This window comes from Sciurus carolinensis, chromosome 3, assembly GCF_902686445.1.
Source record: "Sciurus carolinensis chromosome 3, mSciCar1.2, whole genome shotgun sequence".
Taxonomy (NCBI): Eukaryota; Metazoa; Chordata; class Mammalia; order Rodentia; family Sciuridae; genus Sciurus; species Sciurus carolinensis.
The window spans coordinates 63,241,861-63,265,704 of record NC_062215.1 but is presented as its reverse complement, the minus strand read 5'-3'; the positions used below and the strand labels follow the sequence as shown (position 1 = coordinate 63,265,704).

The following is a 23,844-nucleotide window of genomic DNA, read 5'->3' as shown; positions in this document are numbered from 1 at the left end:
TCTCAAATATAAAATAAAAAGGGCTGGGGATGTAGCTCAGTGGTAAAGTGCCCCTGGATTCAATCTCTAGTATCCTACCCCACCCAACCCCCTTTAAAAGACACTAGCTTCCAGCTGTTCCACATATCAAGACAACAGGCAATATTCCCATTAGAGCAGCCTAAGTATTGGAAATAGGCTTGAACTACAAACTAGTTTTTCTCCAGATGTTTTGCCAAACTAGAAATGTAATTAGATCTACTATAAAATGTGAAGAACTTCAGGATGCCAAATCATGTATGATGCTATAAACAGATGCTGCCAGATCAACTTTCCTTCTTTTCCTTGGTGAATTATTATTATTATTATTATTATTATTATTTTTTTTTTTTTTTTGTGCCAGTGTTAGGGATCAAACCCAGGACCTCATTGAGGCAAGTGTTCTACTACTCAATCACACCCCAGCCTGTGGTGACAGAATGACAGTACCAAGTCCCCTTCTGTTGCACCAGTGAAGGCCAGCTCAGAGCTGAGGGCCATGATACTCACAAAAGTCAGGGTGACCAGGGATCCAAAGAAGCAAGTAACCACCACAGCAAGCACAAACCACTCCCGGCGCTTGGCCCAGATATGTGGAAACTCATCCAGCACAGCGGTGATCACACCCTCCAAGCCTGCAAACTGAGAGGTGCGCGCAAATGGTCACAGTGGAGGCTTTGGGACAAGTCTTTGCCTTCAGAACAGTGAACAGGAGGAGGTGTAAGATGGCCAAGTGATCAGTCAAGCTCATCATGACCAGTTCCCCCAACTCACTGGTCCATGAACACACCTGGATGCCTATTTCCCTAACTTACACTGTTTTTAGAACCCAATCCTGAGGACCTCCAGGAAAGAAAATACAGTATGTGGACTGAACTTTAATATGTGAAGTATCCTGGGGAGACTGGCTACACCAGAAAGGCCAACTCAAAACTGAGACTTACTCCATGGTAATAAGTACAAGGCACTAAGCTAAATGCTGGGCAGGGCAGACACAAGAGGGACCTTGTCCTGGCCTTCACGGTCAACACACAGTAAGGAATTCACATCTGTGGAGCCCTTCTCCTGTCCCAGGCACCTTCTTCACACGATCTCATTAATGACCCTGTAATGTAGTGGGGGCTGTAAGTGCCATTGCTGAGGAATAAACAAGGGGTTTGCGGGGCACAAGGAGAGAGTAGCTAACGCTGCCTGGGATGACCAAGGTGGGAGGAAATGGGTTCAGCTGCATCTTCTCCTCTTCATCCTCTCAAAGCCTATTTTCCTTCCCCATTTACTCACTGTGCTGTCCAGGCCCAGTGTGATCAACATGAGGAAGAAGATGATGGCAAAGAACGTGGATGCTGGCATGTTGGCTATGGCTTCTGCATATGTGATAAAGAGGAGGCTGGGTCCTGAGGGAGATAAGGAGAAAGGACAGGTGGTTGCTGAGACTTGTCCTACAAAGATGTCACAGGATGAAACTCAGTGACTACAATTCTCATCATAAGACCTTCCACGTGAGTTAAGCTGTGACATGTACCAAGTGGCTCCTCACACTCCACACAATCTTACCTAGTCACCTGGGAGGCAGGAGGAAAGGAACATATACCTTGAAAACTGGGTGCCCTTAATTAAGATGGGGGGTGGAAAGAGAACCAAGACCTCGAGACGAGCAAAGCTACACATAAGAGTAGGAGTTTTTCCACTATATAACAATTTGGTGTTTTATTTTCAGGGCCAGGATTGATATTTTAAAAGTCCCACAGCATTTAGCCCCTCTGATATCTTCAGCTCCAGAACAGTAGTAAGTGGAATAAAGACTTCCTGCCATTTTAAAGTCACTTTTGTTAGTGTGAGGGACATGTTTTCAACCTCTCATGGGTTAGCTAGGTACCCTCTTTTGGGGAACAGAATTGGTCAGAGCATTGCCTCAGGCCAAAAACACAAGTATGTTCTCAAGAAAACCCATCCACTAGATGCAACACCTTGTTTCCAACATCTGTCACAGTACAGCAGAATGACCACAGCAGCATTTTTCTACAAGGGGCTATTCTAAGGATTAGTCATTATTTGCTTACTAGACTGGATTCATTATAAGACCATCACAGGACTCAAATCCACTGATTTTAAAGCTATATCCAAGTCATATTTTCAAGCCTATTGTGTATTGAAGGCCCAGTGCTGGGTGCCAAGGGACTTGCCCTATCCCATGTGGCCTGAACACACAGAAAGGCTTGAGATCACCAAGGCATTAAGTTTCTCTCAAGTCTTAGAAATTTTAAAGAGTAATTTAGAAACTATTCAAAACTTAGATATTTGTAAAGATCCAAAGCAGAGCAATTCAAAAGAAACCAGGAACCAAAACAGAGTCCAAGGTCCTACCTGCATCTTTGGCCACCTCTGACACATCTTCATTCCTCATCTCAGCCATGTACCCAAGCACCGTGAAGATGACAAATCCCGAAACAAAGCTGGTCATGCAGTTTACCAAACTGGTCACAAGGGCATCTCTGGAGTGGAAAACCCAAGGGACATGAAACAGTTTTGGGGTGGTTAGTCTAAGCGTTATCTGCATACCTGCCCCACCAAGACAGACCACTGTGGCTCAAAGGACCCCTAGCCTTGCCTGTATCCCTCTCCTTCCCCCAGAATCCAGACTCTCAGGCTTGAAGCTCCAATGCCCTGAGCACTACATGTGGTGTGGGAATATTAACAGGTCAGAGGTGTTTTAAGAGGTGGTTCTGCTATGTAACAGCACAGACCTCTCCATTTCAAACAGGAAATACCCTGTTCTGGAATAGGGCCTGGGCTGGAAGAGGGGGCAGGGTGGGGTTTTGACCTCACATTTTTTTAATTCCTCAGATTCAGATGTTTGACATTATCTTCAAATGAAGTCACAGGCTGCCACAGAGATACCCTGACACTTCCCCTCCTCACCCCCAATGCTGGGGTTCAAATCCAGGGCCTCACACATGTTCAAGCCCTCCACACACTGAGCTACACCTCCAGCCCTTTAAATTTAAATTATAAGGCAGGGTTTTGCTAAATTGCCTAGGCTGGACTTGCTCTTGCAATCCTCCTTCCTTAAGCCTCCCAAGTAGCTAGGAATATAGGTGTGTGCCATTGTGCCCAGCTTCCTGGCTCTTTTAAAAGACCTCAGTGTACAATTTCAGATTGGTATCCCAATGTAAGGCCACATTCCTTAGGGTAAATGTGAACCCCTTCCTCATCTTTTAAAAAAACAAACTATAATTATGACTGGCACAAATAGATTGCCATCTGTGATGGAAATTAAAATAAAATTAAGTCTGAAGGTGATGAGTGACATGTAAGTGATGATCAGTGCAATATTCCCTGTTTTGTTAAAATATCTAAAGTAAGATTTTTCTATGAAAATTAATGGTATTTTGGGCTGGTCAAAAAATTCAGTCAGCCTGGTGTGATGGTGCACACCTGTAATCTCAGCTACTAGGGAAGCTGAAGCAGGAAGATCACAAGTTTGGGTAAATTAGTGAGATCCTGTCTCAAAATAAAAAATAAAATGGACTGTGATGTAGCTCAGTGGGAGACTACCCTGGGTTCAATTCCTGGTATCACAAAAATTAAAAAAAAAAAATTCAGTCAGTATATGTTTTGTGTATACATACATAAACAAATTATCACATTATAATTTTGTTGTTAGACATATTAACCAAACCCAAATATTTAATTGCATGTTGTAATTTTTGTAAATTTTCTTATAATTTTTTTTCCTTTTCCTTTTTTTTTTTTTCATATAAGGGAATTTATTAAGCAAACAGAGTGTCTCCTTGCAGGGTAAGAGAGAAAATGAGAGGAAAATAGAAAGGAAAAGAAAGGGCGTGCGCTAGAGAGAGTGGAAAGCCAAGAGGATAGAGAAAAGTGAGTAGGACAGACAGAAGAAAAGGAAAAGATCTACAATTTTTATATATAGGGATTTTCATAAAATAGAAGTGGCCTGGGGACTCTCTCAACCTCTGATAAAGTAATAGCCTGAACAGATGCTCTGACCAGAGGTGAATGAACTAAGGTTTGTGGTACCTGTGAGGGGCAGTGTCATCATAGCCTGAGCCTGGCCAACTTGAGACCATTGGTTTCACTGCCTTCCTCCAGACTAGCTTTCTCTCACTCTATTTCCAAGCCTTGCTTGAGGACCCCAGATACTCACTGGTAACAGTTGTTGTTGAACTTGTTGTAGCTAGCAAAAGCCAGGAGGACCCCAAAGCCTGGACCAAGAGAGAAAAAGATCTGAGCAGCAGCATCGATCCACACCTGGAACACACAGAGGAAAGGGCACAGGGGTAAGGGCGAGACCCAGGCTGACACTGGGTACCAGCAGGACAGCACCTCTCATGACTCCATGTGACTATGTGCAAAGTGAAATCCAGCTTTCAAGGCTCATTTCAAGGACGGTCACATAACCTAGTGCAAACACATGTGATTTCTCTTCCTATTGTCATTTAGGTTTAAAACCACCCAGTGATATGTACTATATATTTTTTTGGTACTGGGTGATTGAATCCATAAGAGCTTTACCATTGAGCTATATTCTCAGCCCTTCTTATTTTTCATTTTGAGACAGGGTCCACTAAGTTGTAGAAGCTAGCCTTGAATTTGCAACCCTCCTGCTTAACCTTCCTGAGTCACTGGAATTATAGGCATGCACAATCCCACCTAGCTCAACAGTACTTTTTATGCTTGTATTTCTGATTTAAAGCATTTTTGCTAACTTGTATATTGAAAGTAAATTTCAGTTGTCCCCACTGTCTTAACTGAAGGGGAACTAGTTTTGTGTAGTGGATGACAGACAGGTATACACTGTTTTCCTTAATATCTTACCCCTGTCTCCAGGAGTTTCTGCCAGTTGGGTTTCAAGTAGAAGAGGACACCCCTCCAGGCTCCAGGGAGGGTGGCCCCCCTCACCAGAAGAATAGAAAGGATGATGTAAGGGAAGGTGGCTGTCACCCATACCACCTGGAAGGAAGGAGAGTGGAAACAAGGTTATTGCCTCACTAGTCCACAGAGATCAAGGAAAGAAGATGTGTTGATATCAGTGTCTTTTATTCCTAAAGCTCTGCAGAAAGGAGATCCATCTCTTTTTTGTCTGTCACTTTTAGGAGACAAAATGGTGAAGCAGAAAGATCACTGCCTTCAGAACCAGGCAGATGGGGATCTGACTCAACTTGGTCAGTACTACCTACCTCTAAGCCACATATGTAAAATGGGAAAATGTCTAGCAGGAAATAGCCAGTGTAGATAAAGCACTTACCATGGCCCATGGTAGGATGGCAGTAAACTATTGCCACTGTGGGTATAGCTCAGTGGTAATGTGCTTGCCCAGCACACCTGAGGTGGCAAAAGTAAAAGTATCACCACTATTAATAGTTGTGATTCTCCAAGTTAAAAGTAATTAATATTATAGTATTTATAATTGTTCTTGGGATTGGGCCATTTCTAGAATCTTCTAACAGATGTGATAGAGAAAGAACATCATGGAATGTATTAGGTGTTGAAGGGGACCGTGATCATCCCCTGATCAGTAGCTGTTCAGGACCCTGTAGGGCCCCTTGGCAGGCCTGGATAAGCAGCCAAAGTCCTCACCTTGCCAGAAGTTTTGACACCTTTCCAGATACTGAAGTAGATAATGGTGAAGATGAGCATGATGCAGAGGGCAAGCTGCCAGCTGATGCCCCCCAGGTCCTGGAGTCCCTTAGACCGATGGATCTGCAGGACATGGCGCCTAGAATAAAAGAGAAAGAAAGGCCTGTGAGAGGATCTAGACAATGACATAAGCACCCAGTAGTGATACCTCCAAGAAGGTGCCCAAAGAAAAATGGACACTACATTGCAAGGACCAAATGTTCACCAAGCCTCAGAAAGGACAGCCATAGGCTGGCTGATCCTCAAGAAGCAATCAGCATAGTCAGCCAGCAGTCCCTGGGAAGAGTTCTCCACCCAAAGATAGACTTCCTGGTCTCTCCTTTGCTGTCTGGGATCCAAACCTCTTTGACCAATATGCTTGGCTATTGGGTACATGAGGATTTATGTGTGTGGGTAGTAGGCCCCTTCCTTTAACATAGCTCTGTCTTTGGGTTGCCAGCCCCTGAAATTCCTGCATTAAAATAATGCTGCTTTTTCTAAGCATCTTCTTCCAAAGGGTAGATCCCATTCATGAAGTCAATGCATTAAACTAGAAACTATTTGAATAGTTTCAAACTACTGAAGATACAGGTTGTTTTGCTTTCATGGCAGCTGACTGAGAAGAGGAGCCAGGAAGAAGGGTAGTTTTGATGCAGAGGAGTAATTTTGGAAAATGAAGGTAGGGATCAGCTTGGGCATGTTGGCAGCCTGTTCTGACAATGGAAAAGAAGAGGGGTGGCACAGAAGGTGTGATTGTGCAGCACTCAAAACGGTTTCCCAACTTCAAATCCTGCTAGGGACTGGGGCTCTGCCACCCCGTTTCTCATTCTCTCCCCCATCCATCCCTGATAGCATCATCTCTCAGAAGTCTGCCAGGAGACCGTAAAGAGCCCTTGGCTCCTACCTGCTTCCTAAGAAGCCAAATCCAGGGGTGTGGCCTGCCTGAACAGATCATCCTCTCATTTACGCACACTTACGTGTAAAATTCTTCAGCAGGGGACGTGGAATGGAGTGTCCAGGTGATATTGTCCTCTGAGAAGTAGTTGGTGCAGTTGCCAGTGTTCCAGGAATTCTTGCAGCTGGTCCAGGGCAGCTGATCCGTGAAGGAGGAGATGAGGTAGTAGAGCGCCCAGGCCATGATGGTGTTGTAGTAGGAGGCAATGTAAAAGGCAATGATGCAGATGGCATAGCCGATCCCTGGGAAGTAGGCAAGAGAGGCCAAGTTCAAAGGACAGCCCAACAATAAAAGTCTGAGACAGAGCCCTGGAGAGTCCCACAGCTGGAGTGAGAGGCAAAGACAGCTACTGTCATCCATTTCATTCCCCTAAGAACTCTGAAAACCACAGGGTAAATGGCAATTACTTGTAGCCAATTACTTGTATATATGCAAGCTTTCACGTTTTCAAAAATGTGTGTGAGGGTCTAGGGATATAACTCATTTGGTAGAGTGCTTGCCTTGCAAGCACAGGGCCCTGGGTTCAATCCCCAGCACTGCAAAAATAAACTTTTTAAAAAATGTACGTGAGTACTGTTACTGTTCTAAATTTTTAAAACTTAGTTTACTTTTTAATTGCCATTTGTTCTGTTTCTTGTTAACAATTTCACACCACTTGACCAGTCACAAACTTGATGACTCAAGTTGTTTCCCAGGGATACCTAAAACCTAAGTGTTTCTAGAAGCAGGTCCCCAGTTCCCACCCGTTGATGGAAATGCCCCTACTCACCCATTCAGCAAACCCTTCGGTTACCTTTGAAAATTGGGCAGATTTTCCTCCATATAGAAATGCATCCATTTCGGTGGTACTGGCCCAGTGCAAGCTCCATGTAAAAGAGTGGAATTCCCCCGAAAATGGCCATGATGGTGTAGGGGAGAAGGAACGCCCCTGAGGCAGATGAAAGACAATTTCACTCCTAGCCTGCATCTGTCCCAGGAAATCCAACTGATCTGGACAAGAGGGCTCATGTTGAGAACTACAGAGTCACCCTGTGCTGAGTAAACTCACACTGTGCTGCCCTGGTCTTAGTGCTTTGCCAGAAGTAACCGTAGACAGAGCACCACAGCTAAAATGAAGTTTCAAAGGGTGCTGAAAAAGTAAATGGAAACAACACTGGGTTGGGAGTCAACAGGGTAGGAACTGGGAGCACCTTTATTTCTGGCTGCCTACACAAACCTGGACCACTTCCCCTCTCTGAGCCCCAATTTCCTCCCCCATAAGATGACAGGGTTGAGGAGAGTCTCACATCACAATCACTGGTGAGTTTAAAAACTCACCCCCAGATTCCAGGGCCCACCCCTGATCTTCTAAAGCAGAATGTCTGGGTGTGGGTGCAACGTAAGATTGTTTAAGGTCCCTGAGTGATTCTGATGCAACCATTACAGGGTCTCCTGGGTACAGAGTACCTGTGATGAGCTATATAGCTGCCACCATCAATGAGTCATACAACTAGAATCTTTGTTCTTCAGAGTGGCTCCAGACACTTACTGATATTTGGCTATATGTCCATAAACCCACTGGGCCAGAATGATCCCTCACAAGCCATCTTTGGGGCTGAATCTGGAAATGCCATTTTGGCAACTGTTCCCTTATGACCTGAGTTGTAGTCCAAAGGATAAGTCAGCTATGATTTTCCCTGATAACGTTCCCTTCTATAAAATGCTTTGCTTCTAGAATCCTTGAAGTCAGCACAACTCAGAAAGGTCCACATAACTTAAAATTACACAGGTAAACCTGGCTTGAGACTAAAAAAAACATGTCATGTTTTCATGGTGGCCTTTGTCCAAAGGGTTTGCTTGATTTGCTACAGAAGGAAATGTCACCAGTGACCCAGCCCCTTATCTAATGCTCAGGCTAAAGGTGAGTCCTTCCAAGCAGGAGATAAGGTGATAATGACTTCCGCTCCTCCCAGGCAAGGAGCCCCCAAGCAACTGCCTTTGAAACTGCACGGACAGAAGTCCCTAAAAGACATAGCAAACCCAGGCTGCCCCATGTCAGGCCACGGAACCCCAAGACTCATTTTAACTGCCTTACCAAATCTGTTGCCAGATTTCCTGTCAAACTAAATATTAATTGACTTGACACCCATTTTTGCTTGTTGTTTTCCTATTCTGATAACAAACCCAGTGTCAACATAGAGGCCCCATACTTACTCACTTCTCTCTCTGCTCTCTTCCCATGTCCACATCTAAGTCAGCTATAATTTTTGATCATCCAAAAGGTAATAGCTCTAGAGGCTTTAGAGTTATAAGGAGGAAGCAGATTTTGTCTCTGGTCTCAAAAATCTAACAATAATATAGGAGATATAAGTATATCCATGCATGATTTGGAATCAGCAATATTGTGGCTGGGTTCTGCCTTGAATTATACCCAGACTGGCAACTTAAGACTCTGGACCTAAGTTAATGTCATTTTCAACTCCAGGAGGATTTGGAGCCCTGAAGTTACCTCTCAAATTTTCCTGATGCAGATGTGACCCCTCTAGACTGTCCCAAGAAGAACCTGCCACAGGAGTGAAGAAACCTGATACAGTGCTGATGGCCATTCCCTCACTTCTGGCTTTGTGGGGGATAGTACTTGGATGATGCAGGATGAGGAGGTGACCCTTCAACACATGGAGCACTGATGATGCTAGAAATCTGTGAGATCAGGTTTGGAGAGCCTCTGCGCAACTCCTCAACCCAGAAAGCCTCAGACATGCTGACCTAAGCTTTTGGCTTGCTGGAGATATGTCTTTTAGACTAACATGAAAGTCTAAGCAATCATGTTCCCAGGCTCCTCTCAGTTACCTGAGACAGCAAACACTTGATTTATCCTCTAGCCTCCCATGAGGATCTACAGCCTACCCATTTGTGGCTATGGTACTGACCTCCTCCATTCTGGTAGCATATGTAGGGAAAGCGCCAGACGTTGCCCAGGTCCACAGCGTAGCCAATGACTGAGAGGAGGAAATCCACCTTCTTGCCCCAGGTCTCCCGTTCCCCTTGATGAACCTCAGCCATTAGGGTGGTGGTGGCAGCCGGCATGGAGTGTGGAGCGTCATCTCCTGCACTAGGGCTGGGAACTGCTGAGTACCCATTGGACCTTTGGCTAGACTCTGCTCTTTCCCCTGTGGTGGGGACACCCTTCTGCAGCACTCCGTTTTCCTGACAATCCTCTCCATCCTTACAGGCTGATAGCACTGTCTGAGAATTCAAGGGCGTGGTCTCCATCCTGCAGGTTAGTAAATGATACTGCCTCCCATCTGCCAAGGACAAGAAGGAGTCTTGCTGTTTGGGTTTGTGGATCTCCTCAGAGCTTTATGGCGGTAGGATTGAGAACTCTGCTGGAAAGGCACAGAGAGAAAGGAGGATAAAATTAGTCATGTTGCTTGTCTTTGTATTAACTCATTATATTTCTTGCACCTGTTTGCTATACAAGAGTCAATAAAATCAACTCGATTTTCCAACCTATACAGGCAGCAAATCACAATCAAGAAATTTGAAAGGAAACAACAAAACAAATATAGCATATCACCGGCCGGGTGAGGTGGCGCACACCTGTGAAACTAGTAGCTCGAAGGCTGAGGCAGGAGGATTGCAAGTGTAAAGCCAGCCTCAGCAACTTAGTGAGACTACTTCAAATAGAAAATAAAAAAGGGCTGGGAGTGTGGCTCCCTGGTTAAGCACTCTTGGGCTCAATCCCTGGTATAAAAACAAAACAACAACAAAAAAATATCACCAATGTTTTATCCAGGCTCTACTTCTGAAAAGCACTTGCTTCACTTTGAGGGGCCAGAATTTCACCCTGTAGTTTATCAGTAATTCAGAACACCAGGAGAGGCTCGCTCTACAGTATTACAGATCCCCTGTCCTAGAGGCTGTGCTGGGAAAATGACAAATGAAACAGCAGTTTCTGTCCTCAAGTAGGTAATGACATCATTTCAGGTGAATACCCAAAGTTAGATTTAATACAAACTATAGATATGATCTAAAAAACAAAAGAGTAAAGGATAGAGATGAGAGGTGAAAGGCCGCCTTAGTGAGATACCTCTAGATCCTTGGCTGGGGACTTCTTCACTTTTCCTTTACCCAGGTTGGAAAGCAGATCCTTGCTACCTCTGGCTGTGTGCAGTCCACAGTGCTTGGCCCTTCTGCCTTCCCATTATACTCTGCAGGTCCCGCTAGGCTGTAATGGCTTGTTGCTCACCATTCATCTTCTTGCTACTCGCCAGTAACACTTGTGGCCAAGCCCCTTGTCACTCTGCAATAGTGACAGGGCAGGCAGGGTCCCTCTCACAGGGAGAGCCAGGGAGAAGAGCATGCAGGTCACAGACGCTGGTGTGCGCCCATGGGGAGGGGCTGGGCCAGGTATGCCTATGCCTTCATTTCACTGACCCAGGCCAGGGTGCAGGGGAGGCAGCTCTGCTCCCCTCTGGACTAAGGTCTGAGACAGCCAGCGTGTGTAGAAAGAAATCTGAGCCCTTTTGGACTTTACACCTATGGCCTGTTATTAAGTTGCAAGCAGCCAAGACCTCCCAGCTCACTCTGTTTCTTCCAGGCCTGAGCTTTCAAACTCTTGAAACAGATTGGAAGTTGAAACATGTTCCTCCTTAGATCACATACCTTTGTAGAAAGGTACAGTCAGCACTATTCACAACAGCAAAGATCCCACATCAACCTTCCAAATCCAACAGCAAGAGAAGAGCTAGATGCTAAAAACGGTAAGTATATGTGTCCTATTTGGGGCTTTCAGTTACTCTGACTTAACTATCTTTGCATAGAAATTTGAAGACAAGCCGAGTGTGATGGCACACACATATAATCCCAGCAACTCAGGAGGCTAAGATAGGAAGACTGCAAGTTTCAGGCCAGTCTCAGCAACTCAGAGAGGCCCTAAGCAACTTAGCAAGACCCTATCTCAAAATGAAAAATCAAAAAAAGGGCTGTGGTAAAGTTCCTGGGTTCAATCCCTGTTACCCCCCCCCCAAAAAAAAAAGCGAGACAAAAACATACTGAAAAATTGGAATACAAAGTAGTAACTTCACAGTGATGATTATGGACATAAATATGGGCAAAGATTAGACATGAACACCAAGGGAAGAAAGTTAGGATTTTGTTTCTTGGTTTCTTTTTATTTGTAAAGTGGAAAATAAACATTTTAAAGGGATTTATTGTTACCAAAAATATCTATAGCAACAAGAGATAAGTCAGCTCTGTATAGTGAGGGTGTGTGTGTCTGTGTAAGCTGTTTGGCTCTCACCTACTTACCACACCCCAGACTCAAGGATGCAAACACCACTGAGAAGAATATGAATTTCTTTTTTTTTTTTTTTTTTTTTTTTTTGCGGTGCTGGGGATCAAACCCAGGGCCTTGTGCTTGCAAGGCGCACACTCTACCGACTGAGCTATCTCCCCAGCCCGAGAATATGAATTTCTGACAGAGCAATCTGAATAAAAACTCATTCCAAGTCAGCCATGGTAGTGCACACCTATAATCCCAGCTACTCAGGAGGCTTAGGCAGGAGGCGCAAGTTTAAGGCCAGCCTGGGCAATTTAGTGAGACCCTATCTCAAAACAAAAAAGGCCAGGTGGGTGGCTCACTGGTAGAGTGCTTGCCTAGCTTGTGCAGGGCTCTGGGTTCAATCCTCAGTACCACCATAAAGAAAAAAAAATAAAACCTCATTGTGTTCACCTTTTTCATGCTGCTAAACAGTCTCCTTTCTCCCCTTCCTCAAGACCTCAACTAGACCTGATAGAATTTTTTTTATCCTTTTTTCTTTCTTTCCTTTTGGGATTGGACCAAGGACTTTGAACATGCTAGACAAACTGCACCACTGAGCTAAACCCCCCCGCCACACACACATTTTCTCATCTTCCAAAGTAACCATTTATCAGGCCAAGGGAATTTTTTTTTTTTTCTTTTTAAGAGAGAGTTAATAAAATGTTAAGGTTTTTCAAATACACAGCTAAGTTAAACCTGAACTTTGGTATTGGTGTTTGATAAGGCCTCTGTTCCCTCTCTGGCCTACATCAATGACATGTTTTCCACACTAAACACTGTAGAACCTGAAGACCAAATGGCAAGGATAAAGAGCTTCACCAGGGTGGCCAGGTGGCACTCAGTTGACAGAGCCTGCCAGACCCAGGCTTCCTTTCCCTTGCTCTTTCTTCCTCCATTCCCTAAAGTTTTCTGTAGGAAGTTCTTCCCATCTTCAACACTGCCACTTTCCACTCATTTAAACTGAGAGGGAACCTTGGTCCATCTCAGTCACAGCTGTGACTCATTACCCTTCTGCCTTAGTAGCCAAACCATTTGTTCTAGGTTTCATTTGTTTTCTCCCCTGTGGCACCCTGCAGGGAGGGTGGAAAAAACTCTAGGGTTGGTGGATGGGGGTGGAAGCAATGTGTGTTTTCCAGGGACCTCAGGGGTTCAGCCCCTAAGGCAACTGATCTTGACTGCTTGACAACTACCATCAGCAGCTCCTGGAAGAACAATATACTATCCTCTCTTTGTTCTGGACCATTACAAAAGTCCAGTTTCCTGAAATATCCCCCAGTACTTTCTACCTTGATAAAAATAAGAAAAATCATGCCTGTTAAGAGCATCCTTCAGGCAACCCATGACTTCAGGCTGCCTCTCCAAAGACACTGGGCTCTCCCCATGCAGTTCTGCTTTCTGGGGTTCTCCTACTGTGCTCTCACCCTTGATCATAGAACGTGGGATACAAAATGAGTTAAAGTTCCTTGAAACCACCAAACAGGAAACACACATTTCCTTTTGTTCATTTCCCTACTTTTTCCAGTTAAAGGAAAACAAGTCCTAGTTGTGCATCTGGTGACCCAGGAGCAGAGGGCATGTGCCCGGGCCCCTTTCTGCCCACAGGTTCCTACCTGTGTTGCCTGGACTCCTTTCCCAGTTTTCTGATTCTACTGAGCCCTCACCAGCCTTTTCTACTGAGACCAGCAGATAACAATGGCTGAGCACAGGCTGGCTCAGGGATATAGAAGTTCAAGTTGATAAGAAGGTTTCTGGATGTGCTCATGAAAGCTTTCTTTTTTAAAAGATATTTTTATCCTGCTGGGTAGGAAGATGGCAAACGAGGTCAGTATTACAGCCACGACCTCCTCCAGGTAGCTTTTGAGTTTCTCCAGGGCCAGAAAAAGCCCCAGAGCTTTCATTTGAAACTTGAATGTATACTGCAGCCCCAGGCTGAGTAGGGGACAGGCTATGAATGGCAGTGTGGGACAACAACCTGACCTCCTCCAGGGCTCCACACCTGAAGGGTGTAGCACGGTGGTGCAGTAGACCTGGTGACGGTCATGATTAACTTTCTGTTCTTACTCCAGCTTCCTCTCAGCTAATTCACTCTATTCCCTCCCCCTCGTTTAAAAAAAAGGGTGGGGGGATTGTTTCTATTCTATTTAAACTTCTGATCAAATCTCCATTCTTCTTTTCACACATACTGTCTCTGTCTCTGTAGCCAGGGGAACCAGTAACTGAACAAGTAATTATGACTATTAGTCATAAAACCTCCTAACCCCTTGGAAATGCCCATTGACTCTGCTTGTCTGTGTGACACTAGAAATTGTGTACTTTGACTTCATGTGTCAAGATCAAAGTGAATTTGCCTCTTAGGGTACTCGATTTCCATTTTCCAAAACAAAACAAAACCCCAGCATGAAGTATGGGTTGAACACTGAGATAAAATTAATTACAGGTCATCAAGCCAAGTGGCAATTTGCATTCTCTGAGCAGAGGGAGTCTGAAGTTCCCAAGGCACCCACCAAAAACGACAGGAATTACAGAGCTCTGGTGCCTCCTGCGCAATGAACGCTGAACCTGGCCTCCTGCCGCGAAGAAGCAGTAACCCAGCAAAGCCCTGCTGTTCACCCACAAAACAGGCACAGTCCTGTCTTCGTGGAGTTCATGGCACAAGGCCAAATCTGGAAAAGAAGGCAGATTGCAGGACAAGCGAAGCAACACCATGGCCGGTGTTTCCTCCAAGAGCACATGCCTGTGGACAGACTCCCAGGCCTGCTGCAAGCTGAGATAGTCCATATTTCCAGCTCCAAAGCAGTCCCCAGATTAAACAAATCTCCCCTGTGCTATCTTACCGTTTCTGTCACAAGACCTTGGAGTTTACTTGATTCCTCCTCACAGGCCCCACTGGGTAAACGAGGCTGCATTTGTATCTGTCAGAGGGCTGCTGAGGTCTCCAAGGTGTGTGGCATCACAAGTCACAAGCCATGGTGACCCCTGACTTGCCTTTCAAGCAAAATAGACTTGGGCTATAAATCAAGGCAGTTGAGAAAATCTGCTTGTGTTTTGGACATACAGGGTAGACATGGGCTCCATAATCACAGCTCTCACCTTCTCCCAAGGATTCCTTGTATGAGAGATTCAGTTTCATTTTTTGGAGAGGAATTAAATAGGATAAAGTCCTCAGGGCAGTTTGGACCAGTTACCGTGAGAAAGGAAAAATCTTTTCAGAACTTCTCCTGCCTGGCCAAGGGGAAAATGGGAACCCTTAGCTTGTCTGCTCAGTGTCCAATTGAGAGAACTAGTCATCCATGATGGACCCAGATCACTCCAGAGCCTGGCCAAAAGTACAACGGATTACTCAGACATTAATAAAAAAAATGGATTTGGCACAAACTGGCATGAAGAACCCTCTTCCAATGAACATGAATAGCCAAGCCTAGATAGACTAACCGCCTTCCTGAGTCACTCAATAATATTTCTCTGTGTCCACAACTCAGAACTCTCCTTTCTGTTTCACAGATCTGTACTGGAATCTCAGATCCACCACTTACTGGTTGTGAGACTCTGGGTAGGTCACTTAACCTCTCTGAGCCTCCAATTCATCCTGTTTAAAAGCAGATAGGTGGGCTGGGGAGATAGTGCAGTTGGTAGAGTGTTTGCCTTGCAAGCACAAGGCCCTGGTTCAATCCCCAGCACCGCAAAAAAAAAAAAAAAAAAAAAAAAAAAAAAAGAAAAGAAAAAAAAAAAGAAAAAAAGCAGATGTTGCTGGGCACAGTGGCACACAGGTTCAAAGCCAGCCTCGGCAACAGTGAGGCACTAAGTGAGACCCTGTCTCTAAATAAAATACAAAATAGGGCTGGGAATGTGGCTCAGTGTTTGAGTGCCCCTGAGTTCAATCCGTGGTACCCCCTCCAAAAAAAAGCAGATGGTTAATATTTGTGCTTGATCAAGGCTATTGTGGGAATTATAAAAGTATAATGAATGCTTTACTTAGCACATGGAAAGCATCAATAAATAACAGTGAATCACTTCACTACCACCACCACCACCACACATGCCACCCATTCTGCTTTTCACTTCAAGAGATATGTGGGGGGCCAAGCATTTGCATTTATTTTTATTTTTTTGGTACAAGGGATTGAGCCCAGGGGCGCTTAACCACTAAGCCACATCCCCAGCTCTTTTTATTTTTTGAAACAGTCTCACTAAGTTGCTTAGGGCCTCCCTAAGTTGCTGAATCTGGCTTTGAACTCACAGTCCTCCTGCCTCAGCCTCCCCAGCAGCACCAGTACCGGCAGCAGGCATCTGCACTTTTCACAAGTGCCTCAGGCTATTCAGGGGCAAGTGAACCCTGGAACACATCTTCTACACCCCACCCAGCTTCCTCTGAGGCCTGACTTTGAAGTCTTCTCTTACCACCCCAGCCCAAGATGATCTCTCTTGATCCTGTATAATTTCTCATTTGTTCCACATCATTGATTAGCATAAGTCACCATTTATCCTTCTATGTATATTTATTTTGTGTCCCCTTGGAAGCAGGGACCTGGTTCACACATCTTTGTGCCTGATGTGTGAAAAAGTCTGGCATTTGTGCTAAAGGGTCTCTGCACAGGGACCTGTTCCTGGTTCCCTGGGTGGGGTGTTATCCACAGCCTCTCATGCCATAGACCTGAACTGGAGGCCAGGCAGGACTCCTCCTCCCGGGGGCGAAGTCAAATGCGTCCAGGTTCCATCCTAAGGGGCCCTACCCCTCCCGCCTCCCCCATCAGGAGATGGAAAGATGGATGGTGGAGGAGGAGGCTGCCACAGCAGTGACTTAACAGACTAGGGACTGGAAAAGACTGGTGCATCTAGGATGAAACAATTAGCCAGGGCTGTTCTTTCAGACTTGGAACCAACCGGGCACACCCAGTAACAGTCTGGATTCCAAATGTTCATTCATGACGGTTGTTTGGCTCTTGGAGTGTACCTACTACCCGCAGAAGTAAATGTCAGAAATGAAGCATCTAAAGCAAAAGCTGAAGGACACGGGATGAAGTGGCAGGGAAGGGGTGACAATGAAATGGACAGAAGCACCTATTTATTATAACCTTCATTCTGGTTCTTGAGGAAATTAAATTTAAGGCAAGGATGTAGATAAACTCTATCAGATTTTTCGAAGGTGTCATTTAGGCCTGTTACAGGCTTTTGAAATTGATGTCATGAATTTTTTATTATATTTAACTTAAAAAATTATTGTAGAAAATAAAACTGCTTCAATTCAGTTGTGGTAACTTATTTAAATGTGGACAAGACCAGGAAAGAGACAGGAAACTTGATGCAAAGTGATGTGTTAAGATGAGGAGTGTCACTTTTTCTTTTTTGTAACTCTGGGGATGGGACCCAGGGCCTTTCCCATGCTAGGTAAATGCATGAGCTACATCCCTAGCCCTGACTTACACCTTCTAAACACTCTTTTATGTTGTGATAATGTAATTTATGTAGTCAATAGAAACTGAGATAAAATACAGGGGAACATTTCCAAACATGGCCTGTTTCTTCAACACACATCTATTACACAACTAAGTTGCTGGGCACGGTGGAACACGCCTGTAATCTCAGCGACTTGGGAAGTTGAGGCAGGAGGATTACACATCTGAGTCAGACTAGGAAACAGACCATGCTTCGTGATTTAAAAAAAGGCGGGGGACTGGGGATGTGATCCAGCAGAAGAATGAGTGTTCCTGTGTGTGGAATTCCCAGTGCCAGAAACAAACAACAAAATAAAGAGTGAGTGACAAGGAGGAAAGAGGAACCAGGCACATTTCTTAGTGGGGCAGGGAGAAGGAAGTGGGGAGACAGGAGGGAACCTGGCTGCTGGAAGAGGGGGAACTTCAGAATTGGGGTGACATGGAGAACACATGTGACATCTCTTTAACCATAAGGGAGTGAAGATTTGCATGTTATTGCTAGAAAGTGCCTATACGCTTAGGTCAAGAAATTCTGAAATGTAGCAACCCAGTAGCGCCCACCTGTAATCTCCGCAGCTCTAGAGGCTAAGGCATGAGGATCTCAAGTTCAAAGCCAGCCTCTGCATAAAAGGCTCAGTGGTTAAGTACCCTGAGTTCAATCTTTTGTTAAAAAAAAAAAAAAGAAAAGAAAAGAAAAAGAAGAATTCTGAAACGTACTTGACAGTGAGTCACACAGTTGGGGAATATCCATGGAAAAATCAGTTCATTATTACACAGCATTGGTCTGGTTCCCACTAAGCACTCAAATGAGGGCAAGAGCAGTTTACAATCTCAAACAGTAACCCATAAACTCAAAAGGACTCCACTGAGACAACAGAGGAAATTTGACCTGTATATTCCAGAATGGCATTGTATGGATGTTCCCTGTTATGATAATGGTGTACAGTTATGCAGGAGAAGGTCCTTAATTTTAGGAGAGGCATGCTAAAATATGTAGGTAGGGGTAGAGCACCTAGATGTCTGTAAACGCTCAGTTCAACAAAAATACCTATATACAAATATGGAAATTGTATAATCACTACATATTATAAATATATCAAAATTTCTATTACATATGCAAAAATAGATAATATGTATAATTAGAGCAACTGCCTGAACAACTGGTGAAATGTATGATTTATCTGACTTTTCAATCAGAATTTCTTCAAATAAATAAATGGGAGAAGAAACATAACTCTAGCTTTGAATCAGTGCTGAGAAACTTCCTGCGAGTCCCACAGCCCTGGGGAGGCACCCAGAATGGCTGGTCTCTCCTCCCCTCCAGCTTCTTCCCTCCTTTCCCCTCCACCCAGCTCCTTTCTTCCAAAACAAGGGGAAGAGCCAGCTAATTTGATTAGTATTTTAAAGGCACTAGGTTCTGTACTATTTGGGGGAGCGAAAAGAGCCCAAGTGCACAAAAGGCAAGTTCTAGGCCTGTACCCTAAGAGCCAGGGGCCAGCCACCACCCTTTACCTTCAAGATCTTGCTGACTCTCTCACTCCCTAATTCTAGGCCCCTCCTTGGAAGGGAAAATTCCCTTTGAGGGGGGAAAAAAAAAGCAGTTTATTTTATTCGGCAGGTCAGTAGCAAAGGAAATAAAATGCTCTTTTTTTCCTTGAATATGCCCTAAAAGACAACACCAAAACGCTAGGTAGTGAAGGCCCACTGATAGCCCCTCTGCTGGTGTCCATCAAACCTGGGGCTCTGGATTCTCCCAGAGTACCCAATTAGCTCTTTCCTGAGCCACTGGGAAGCGTTCTCCCAGGTTACTACCTGGCCTGACACAACACCTCTCACCTCTGCCCTCCCTACCTCAAATGACATGAAGAACTGGCTCTCAGGATCCTAGGAGACCCTCCCTTTTGCTATGGGGATCCTGGGGACATCATCTCTGTGTCTCCATGTCTCTGGGATGCATCTCTGGTTGTGCTGTCCAGGGGCTTCCAGGATTAAAGGAGATCTGTTCTGTCGTGAGTTTAAAAGCCAAGGGTTTAAAAACCCATTAACAAGTCCCCTTGGGCCAGGGTCGGGTGGGAGCTACTGCCAGTAGTGAGCTACTGCCAGGTTCCAGGAGAGCCGAAGGAAAGAAGAAAATAGGAAGACCGTCTACAGCCTCACACCAGCCTATCTCCACTCAGTTTGTCACCTTGTTAGACACAGGGCTGGGAAGACACTTGCTCAGTTTAAAAGCATGTTGCCAACATTCAGTAAATGAGCATTCATCCTTCCAGTCACCAGAAGCTAAAAAAAAAAAAAAAAAAAGGTCAGGCTGAAGAGAAATACCCCTACAGAGACATTACTCATGCAATAACATTTCTAAAGTCAGTACAAGATCTCCAGATCTCTGCAGAAATGACCTGGGATACAGCCCAGCTGGGTGTGGCAGCACATACCTGGAATCCCAACTACTTGGGGGGCTGAGGTAGAAGGATGGCAAGTTTGAGGCCAGTCTGGACAACTTAGCAAGACCCTGTCTCCAAACAAACAAACAAATAAAAAGAGCTGCGGATGTGGCTCAGTGGTAGAGCACCTCTGGGTATAATCCACAGGACTGGTGGGGGTAGGGTGGGCACAGAGTGGAGAAATAACATGGCCCGTGGTGGGTCTTGTGCCAACCCTAGACACACAATATACAAAAAAATGACTGCATTTTCTCTTTGGCCATCCAGGTGACATTAGGAAAGGAGTCAAGTCATGCCTACATCCTGTTGATTCAAAAAACCAAACAAAAGGTTAGTTTCAGGTATTTCCTACCTGACCTCTCCTAGAAAGCTGTCAATTTTCTTTCCTTAAGGTGCTCTTACAACTGGGAACACAGAAACTGGCTCCCCTTGAGAGCAGGGTAGTCTGTAGCACCTGCCGCAAGTATGAAGAGACAGGTGCTTTTATCAACTGTTGCTCTCCATATCCATGCCTATGCCAAACACTGCAGACCTCAGAGGACTGTGGCTGGTTGGTAACAGCTCAGGGACTGGGACAGAGATTAGGCACAATCCAAATCTGTGCACCTTAGAGATCATTTCTATGGCACTATACCCTGGGCATCTTGCAAAGGGCATTAGGGGAATCTGGGAACTTGGGCCCCTGTTGGCTGTGCATGGTTGAGGTGCAGTATTTAATTTCCACATGTCAGAGTGTTGAAAGTCTTTGCCTTCCTATGGAACCTGAGTAGATCTCCAGAAAACTCTGACTATGTAGGAACATCTGGGTAGAGTCCAAGCCCTTGGGCACTCTTGCACCATTATTAAGGCTCATATTTTCTTGTTTTGTTTGTTTGTTCTTTATGCTGGGAATTGAATCCCAGGGGCACTTTGCCCTTGAGCTACATCCTACCCATCTTTTTAGTTTTGAGACAGGGTCTCATGAAGTTACTGAAGCTGGCCTCAAACTTGAAATTCTCCTGCCTCAGCCTTGCTGAGTTCCTGGCATTACAGCTGTGTTTTCTTAAAGCACAGAAGTGAGGACGACAGTCACAGAATGAGTTGAAGCATATCATCCTGCTCTGTAGGCCCCCCTGTTCCTCCCTGCCATTTGCAGCTGAAGATCATGAGACCCAGAGGAATTGGTGTATTACTGGGAATAACTAAGGTTGGGTTGCCTTCTTAATAAAAAATGACCCAATCATTTTCCCTTTGGCCATCCAGGCAACTTTAGGAAAGGAGTCAAGTCATGACCACATCCTGTTGATTCAAAGAGCCAAAATAAAAAGCAACTTTGCCTCAGGCAGCCCTGCCTCCTGTGCTCCACTGACAAGTATGAAGAAGTTACTGCCATGAGCTGGTTTAATTTCTGGAATTACCTGTGTTTCTCTTTGGCAGATTCACCCAAGGTGTTTTGCAAACCTGCCAGAAAGCGTCCAACCCAGGCTCCTAATCCCCTTCAGCCACAATCCTCATTCCAGTCACCCCACCCATTTGTGAAACCCTTCCACATGCCTCTCCAAGTTTCATCAAAATGCTCAGATGTCTCTGAAAATCTCCTATGAGGAATTTCTGAGACCTTGCAGATTCCATTAAAACTTCAACATTATCTATTCTCCCCACCCCCACATATCCTATGTATATTTTGTAAACAAGGAAACTGAAAGAAATGAGTTTGAATAGCTGGGCTGGTAGTTAAAGTTCTCTGAAATGTCCTGGGTGGATCACCAGAGTGTTTCTGAGACTTTTGTTTAAGGAGTAGTTTCAATCTGCTCTTAAGTTCAGTGAAAAAAGAAAAACCTACGCCCAATCGAGCAAGCCATTTGGGGCGTTGATTTTCTTTTCTTTTTTCTTTTTCCCTTTTTTCTACCTCACAATGAATCCAACATTCCCACATACTCTGGTGATCTATCTATGGCATTTCAGAGATGTAACTACCAGCCCAGGTGTACAAACCCATTTCTTTTGGAGTAGCTCAGTGATAGAGCATGTGCTTAACATGCAAGAGGTCCTGGGTTCCTTCCCAGGCACCGCAAAAAAAAAAAAAAAAAAAAAAGGTACATTTGCACAAGCTGCAGAAAAACCTGCCTCTCTTCCATTCTGGAACAGTCATTCCCCCCCCCCCCCCCATGGGACAAAAACCTGAGCCCTAAGGCAGCAGTATCTCCAGACAAAAGCAAGCTATGGGACAAAGAGTCCCATGTGTTTCCCTCCACTCCTCCACCAGGACCCTAATGCTGCCCCTACATCTCCTCCCTTTCACTAAACACAAATGCCAGTGTTGTCTTCTTAGACATTTTTCCTATGTAACTGAAGGCAAAACACATTAAATATTTGATCTCATCTTACTATGATGAGAGCTAGCAGGCTCATAAATAATCCATTGACCTGGTTCACTTTTCTGGACAAAAATTGATCATAAAAATACATACACACGAGGTTTTGTAATGTCTGACTCTTAGAAATTCTCCCCCTCTCAAATTCTTTAGAAACCCCAACTGGAAAAGGAACAATTCAATATGCAAAAAAAAAACCCTCAATGCAAAAGGAAATCTGCTCCTTCGCATTCGTCAGCTCCTGAGAGCCTTTTCAGAACAAATTGGAACGTACACATTCTTCAAGCAACTGATGGTTGTAGTTTTAGCCATGTAGAACAGCCCGTTGGAGTTTCGCATAAATTCTGAATGGCCTGTGAGTATCTGAGCCAGCATCAGCTCTGCCAGAGAAACAAACCAAGCGCACGGAGACTCGGCCCACTTAAGTGTCACTCAAAGGTTTCTCTAGATATTTGGGCATTTGTGTCAACCAGAACTCTCCCTGCACAAATGCCTTTGCATAAAGTCACCAGCACGCGACGGCAGCAAAGTAAAGATCAAACATAAAACCACAGGTTAAAACTACAACTTTCCCCTATGCGCAGGACAGCACTTGGCTTAAAGACCATCTTTACCTGCTCTTCCGCTGGAGCTCGCTAAGCCTCCGCAAGCATTAGACAAAGAAGCCCTCCAAAGCGCCTGCAGCCCCCACGCGCGCTCCACACTCCCCTCTCCCCGCTCACCCGGTGCGAATGCCGGTGGCACTTGTCTTCTTCAGAGTGGAGGGTGCGGGAGGCAGGCGCAACCGCCCGGGCGACCCAGTCAGACCAGGGAGCTCTGCTGCACGACGGCTCCCCTCTGGGAGAGGGAGGGGTTCTGGAAAGAAGCATGGATCAGAGGCAAAAAGAAAAGCGGACCCACCTGCCGGCTGGGCGTGGAGAGGCTGGTACCGGGCTCCGGAGGCGGTGCGACCCTCGCGCCCTCGAGGCCCTAGGGCGACCGCTGCCTGTGAGCAGCGGCGCCCGCGCGGCACTATTTGTACTCTCGGCCCCTCACATGGTCTGATCTCTAGATAGCCGCTGCCAAAGAGCTCTTTAAGAATTTTTTGCGTCACTTTGAAGCGAATAAACTTTATGTTTCTCCGCAGCCGCGGCTGGGCGCTCCTCCTGGAGTCAGGGAGGGTCTGCGGCGTCCATGCGACCCCAGCGGCGGGAGGGGACCGACATCCCTCCACCCATCACACTCACACCCGCAGCGCTCTCAGCAGCGAGGGGGCTGGTAGCGGCCAGGGCAGGGCAGAGAGAAGGAGTCGATTTGTCTACTTTTGAACCTTTCGGGGCGCGGGGCTGCTCCGCAGCTAAATCTGCCCCAAGTTGTGTCTAGGTTTTCTCTCTGAGCGATTTTTCTTGACCACCGACTCTTCCCCATCGTTCCCATCCCGACGACTCCTGCTTCATTTCTCTTCCTAGGATTTAACAGCACTTGGCTCCGCTGCTGGGACGTGAGCTCAGCAGCAGGGACCTCCTCGTCTAACTCCTCTGCGAACCCGGAGCCCCCAGCAGCTGCCCGCAATATGCCGCAGGAATGAATGGAAGACGCTCTCCTTTCCTTAACCAGCCACAGTTCCAAGGAGTTTTCAAACAGAGAGCACGGGGCTGGTCTGCAGAAAACCCCGTGGTGTTGGACGAGGATTGGGCTACTACAATATTTGAATTATCTCAAG

General features: G+C 45.5%; 1 protein-coding gene across 8 annotated transcripts in view; it reads right to left on the bottom strand.

The window, feature by feature from the left end:
• The window catches only part of Slc6a4 (solute carrier family 6 member 4), a 35,762-nt gene extending 12,528 nt beyond the window's left edge, over positions 1–23,234 (bottom strand). The window contains exons 1-11 of one of the 8 annotated variants that reach the window (XM_047545110.1): positions 23,043–23,234; positions 19,533–19,627; positions 9,523–9,978; positions 7,407–7,541; positions 6,636–6,855; positions 5,620–5,758; positions 4,858–4,992; positions 4,187–4,290; positions 2,383–2,510; positions 1,300–1,412; positions 529–660 (exon numbers count right to left, since the gene is read on the bottom strand). In XM_047545110.1, coding sequence (XP_047401066.1) covers positions 529–660; positions 1,300–1,412; positions 2,383–2,510; positions 4,187–4,290; positions 4,858–4,992; positions 5,620–5,758; positions 6,636–6,855; positions 7,407–7,541; positions 9,523–9,865 — 1,449 coding nt within the window. In that variant the 5' untranslated portion in view covers positions 9,866–9,978; positions 19,533–19,627; positions 23,043–23,234. Of the gene's footprint in view, positions 1–528; positions 661–1,299; positions 1,413–2,382; positions 2,511–4,186; positions 4,291–4,857; positions 4,993–5,619; positions 5,759–6,635; positions 6,856–7,406; positions 7,542–9,522; positions 9,979–10,682; positions 11,380–14,749; positions 14,793–19,532; positions 19,628–22,864; positions 23,004–23,042 lie in introns of those variants that run through there. The other 7 variants (XM_047545113.1, XM_047545109.1, XM_047545111.1 and 4 more) reach the window with 7 other exon arrangements.
• Between the last annotated feature and the right edge of the window lie 610 nt (positions 23,235–23,844).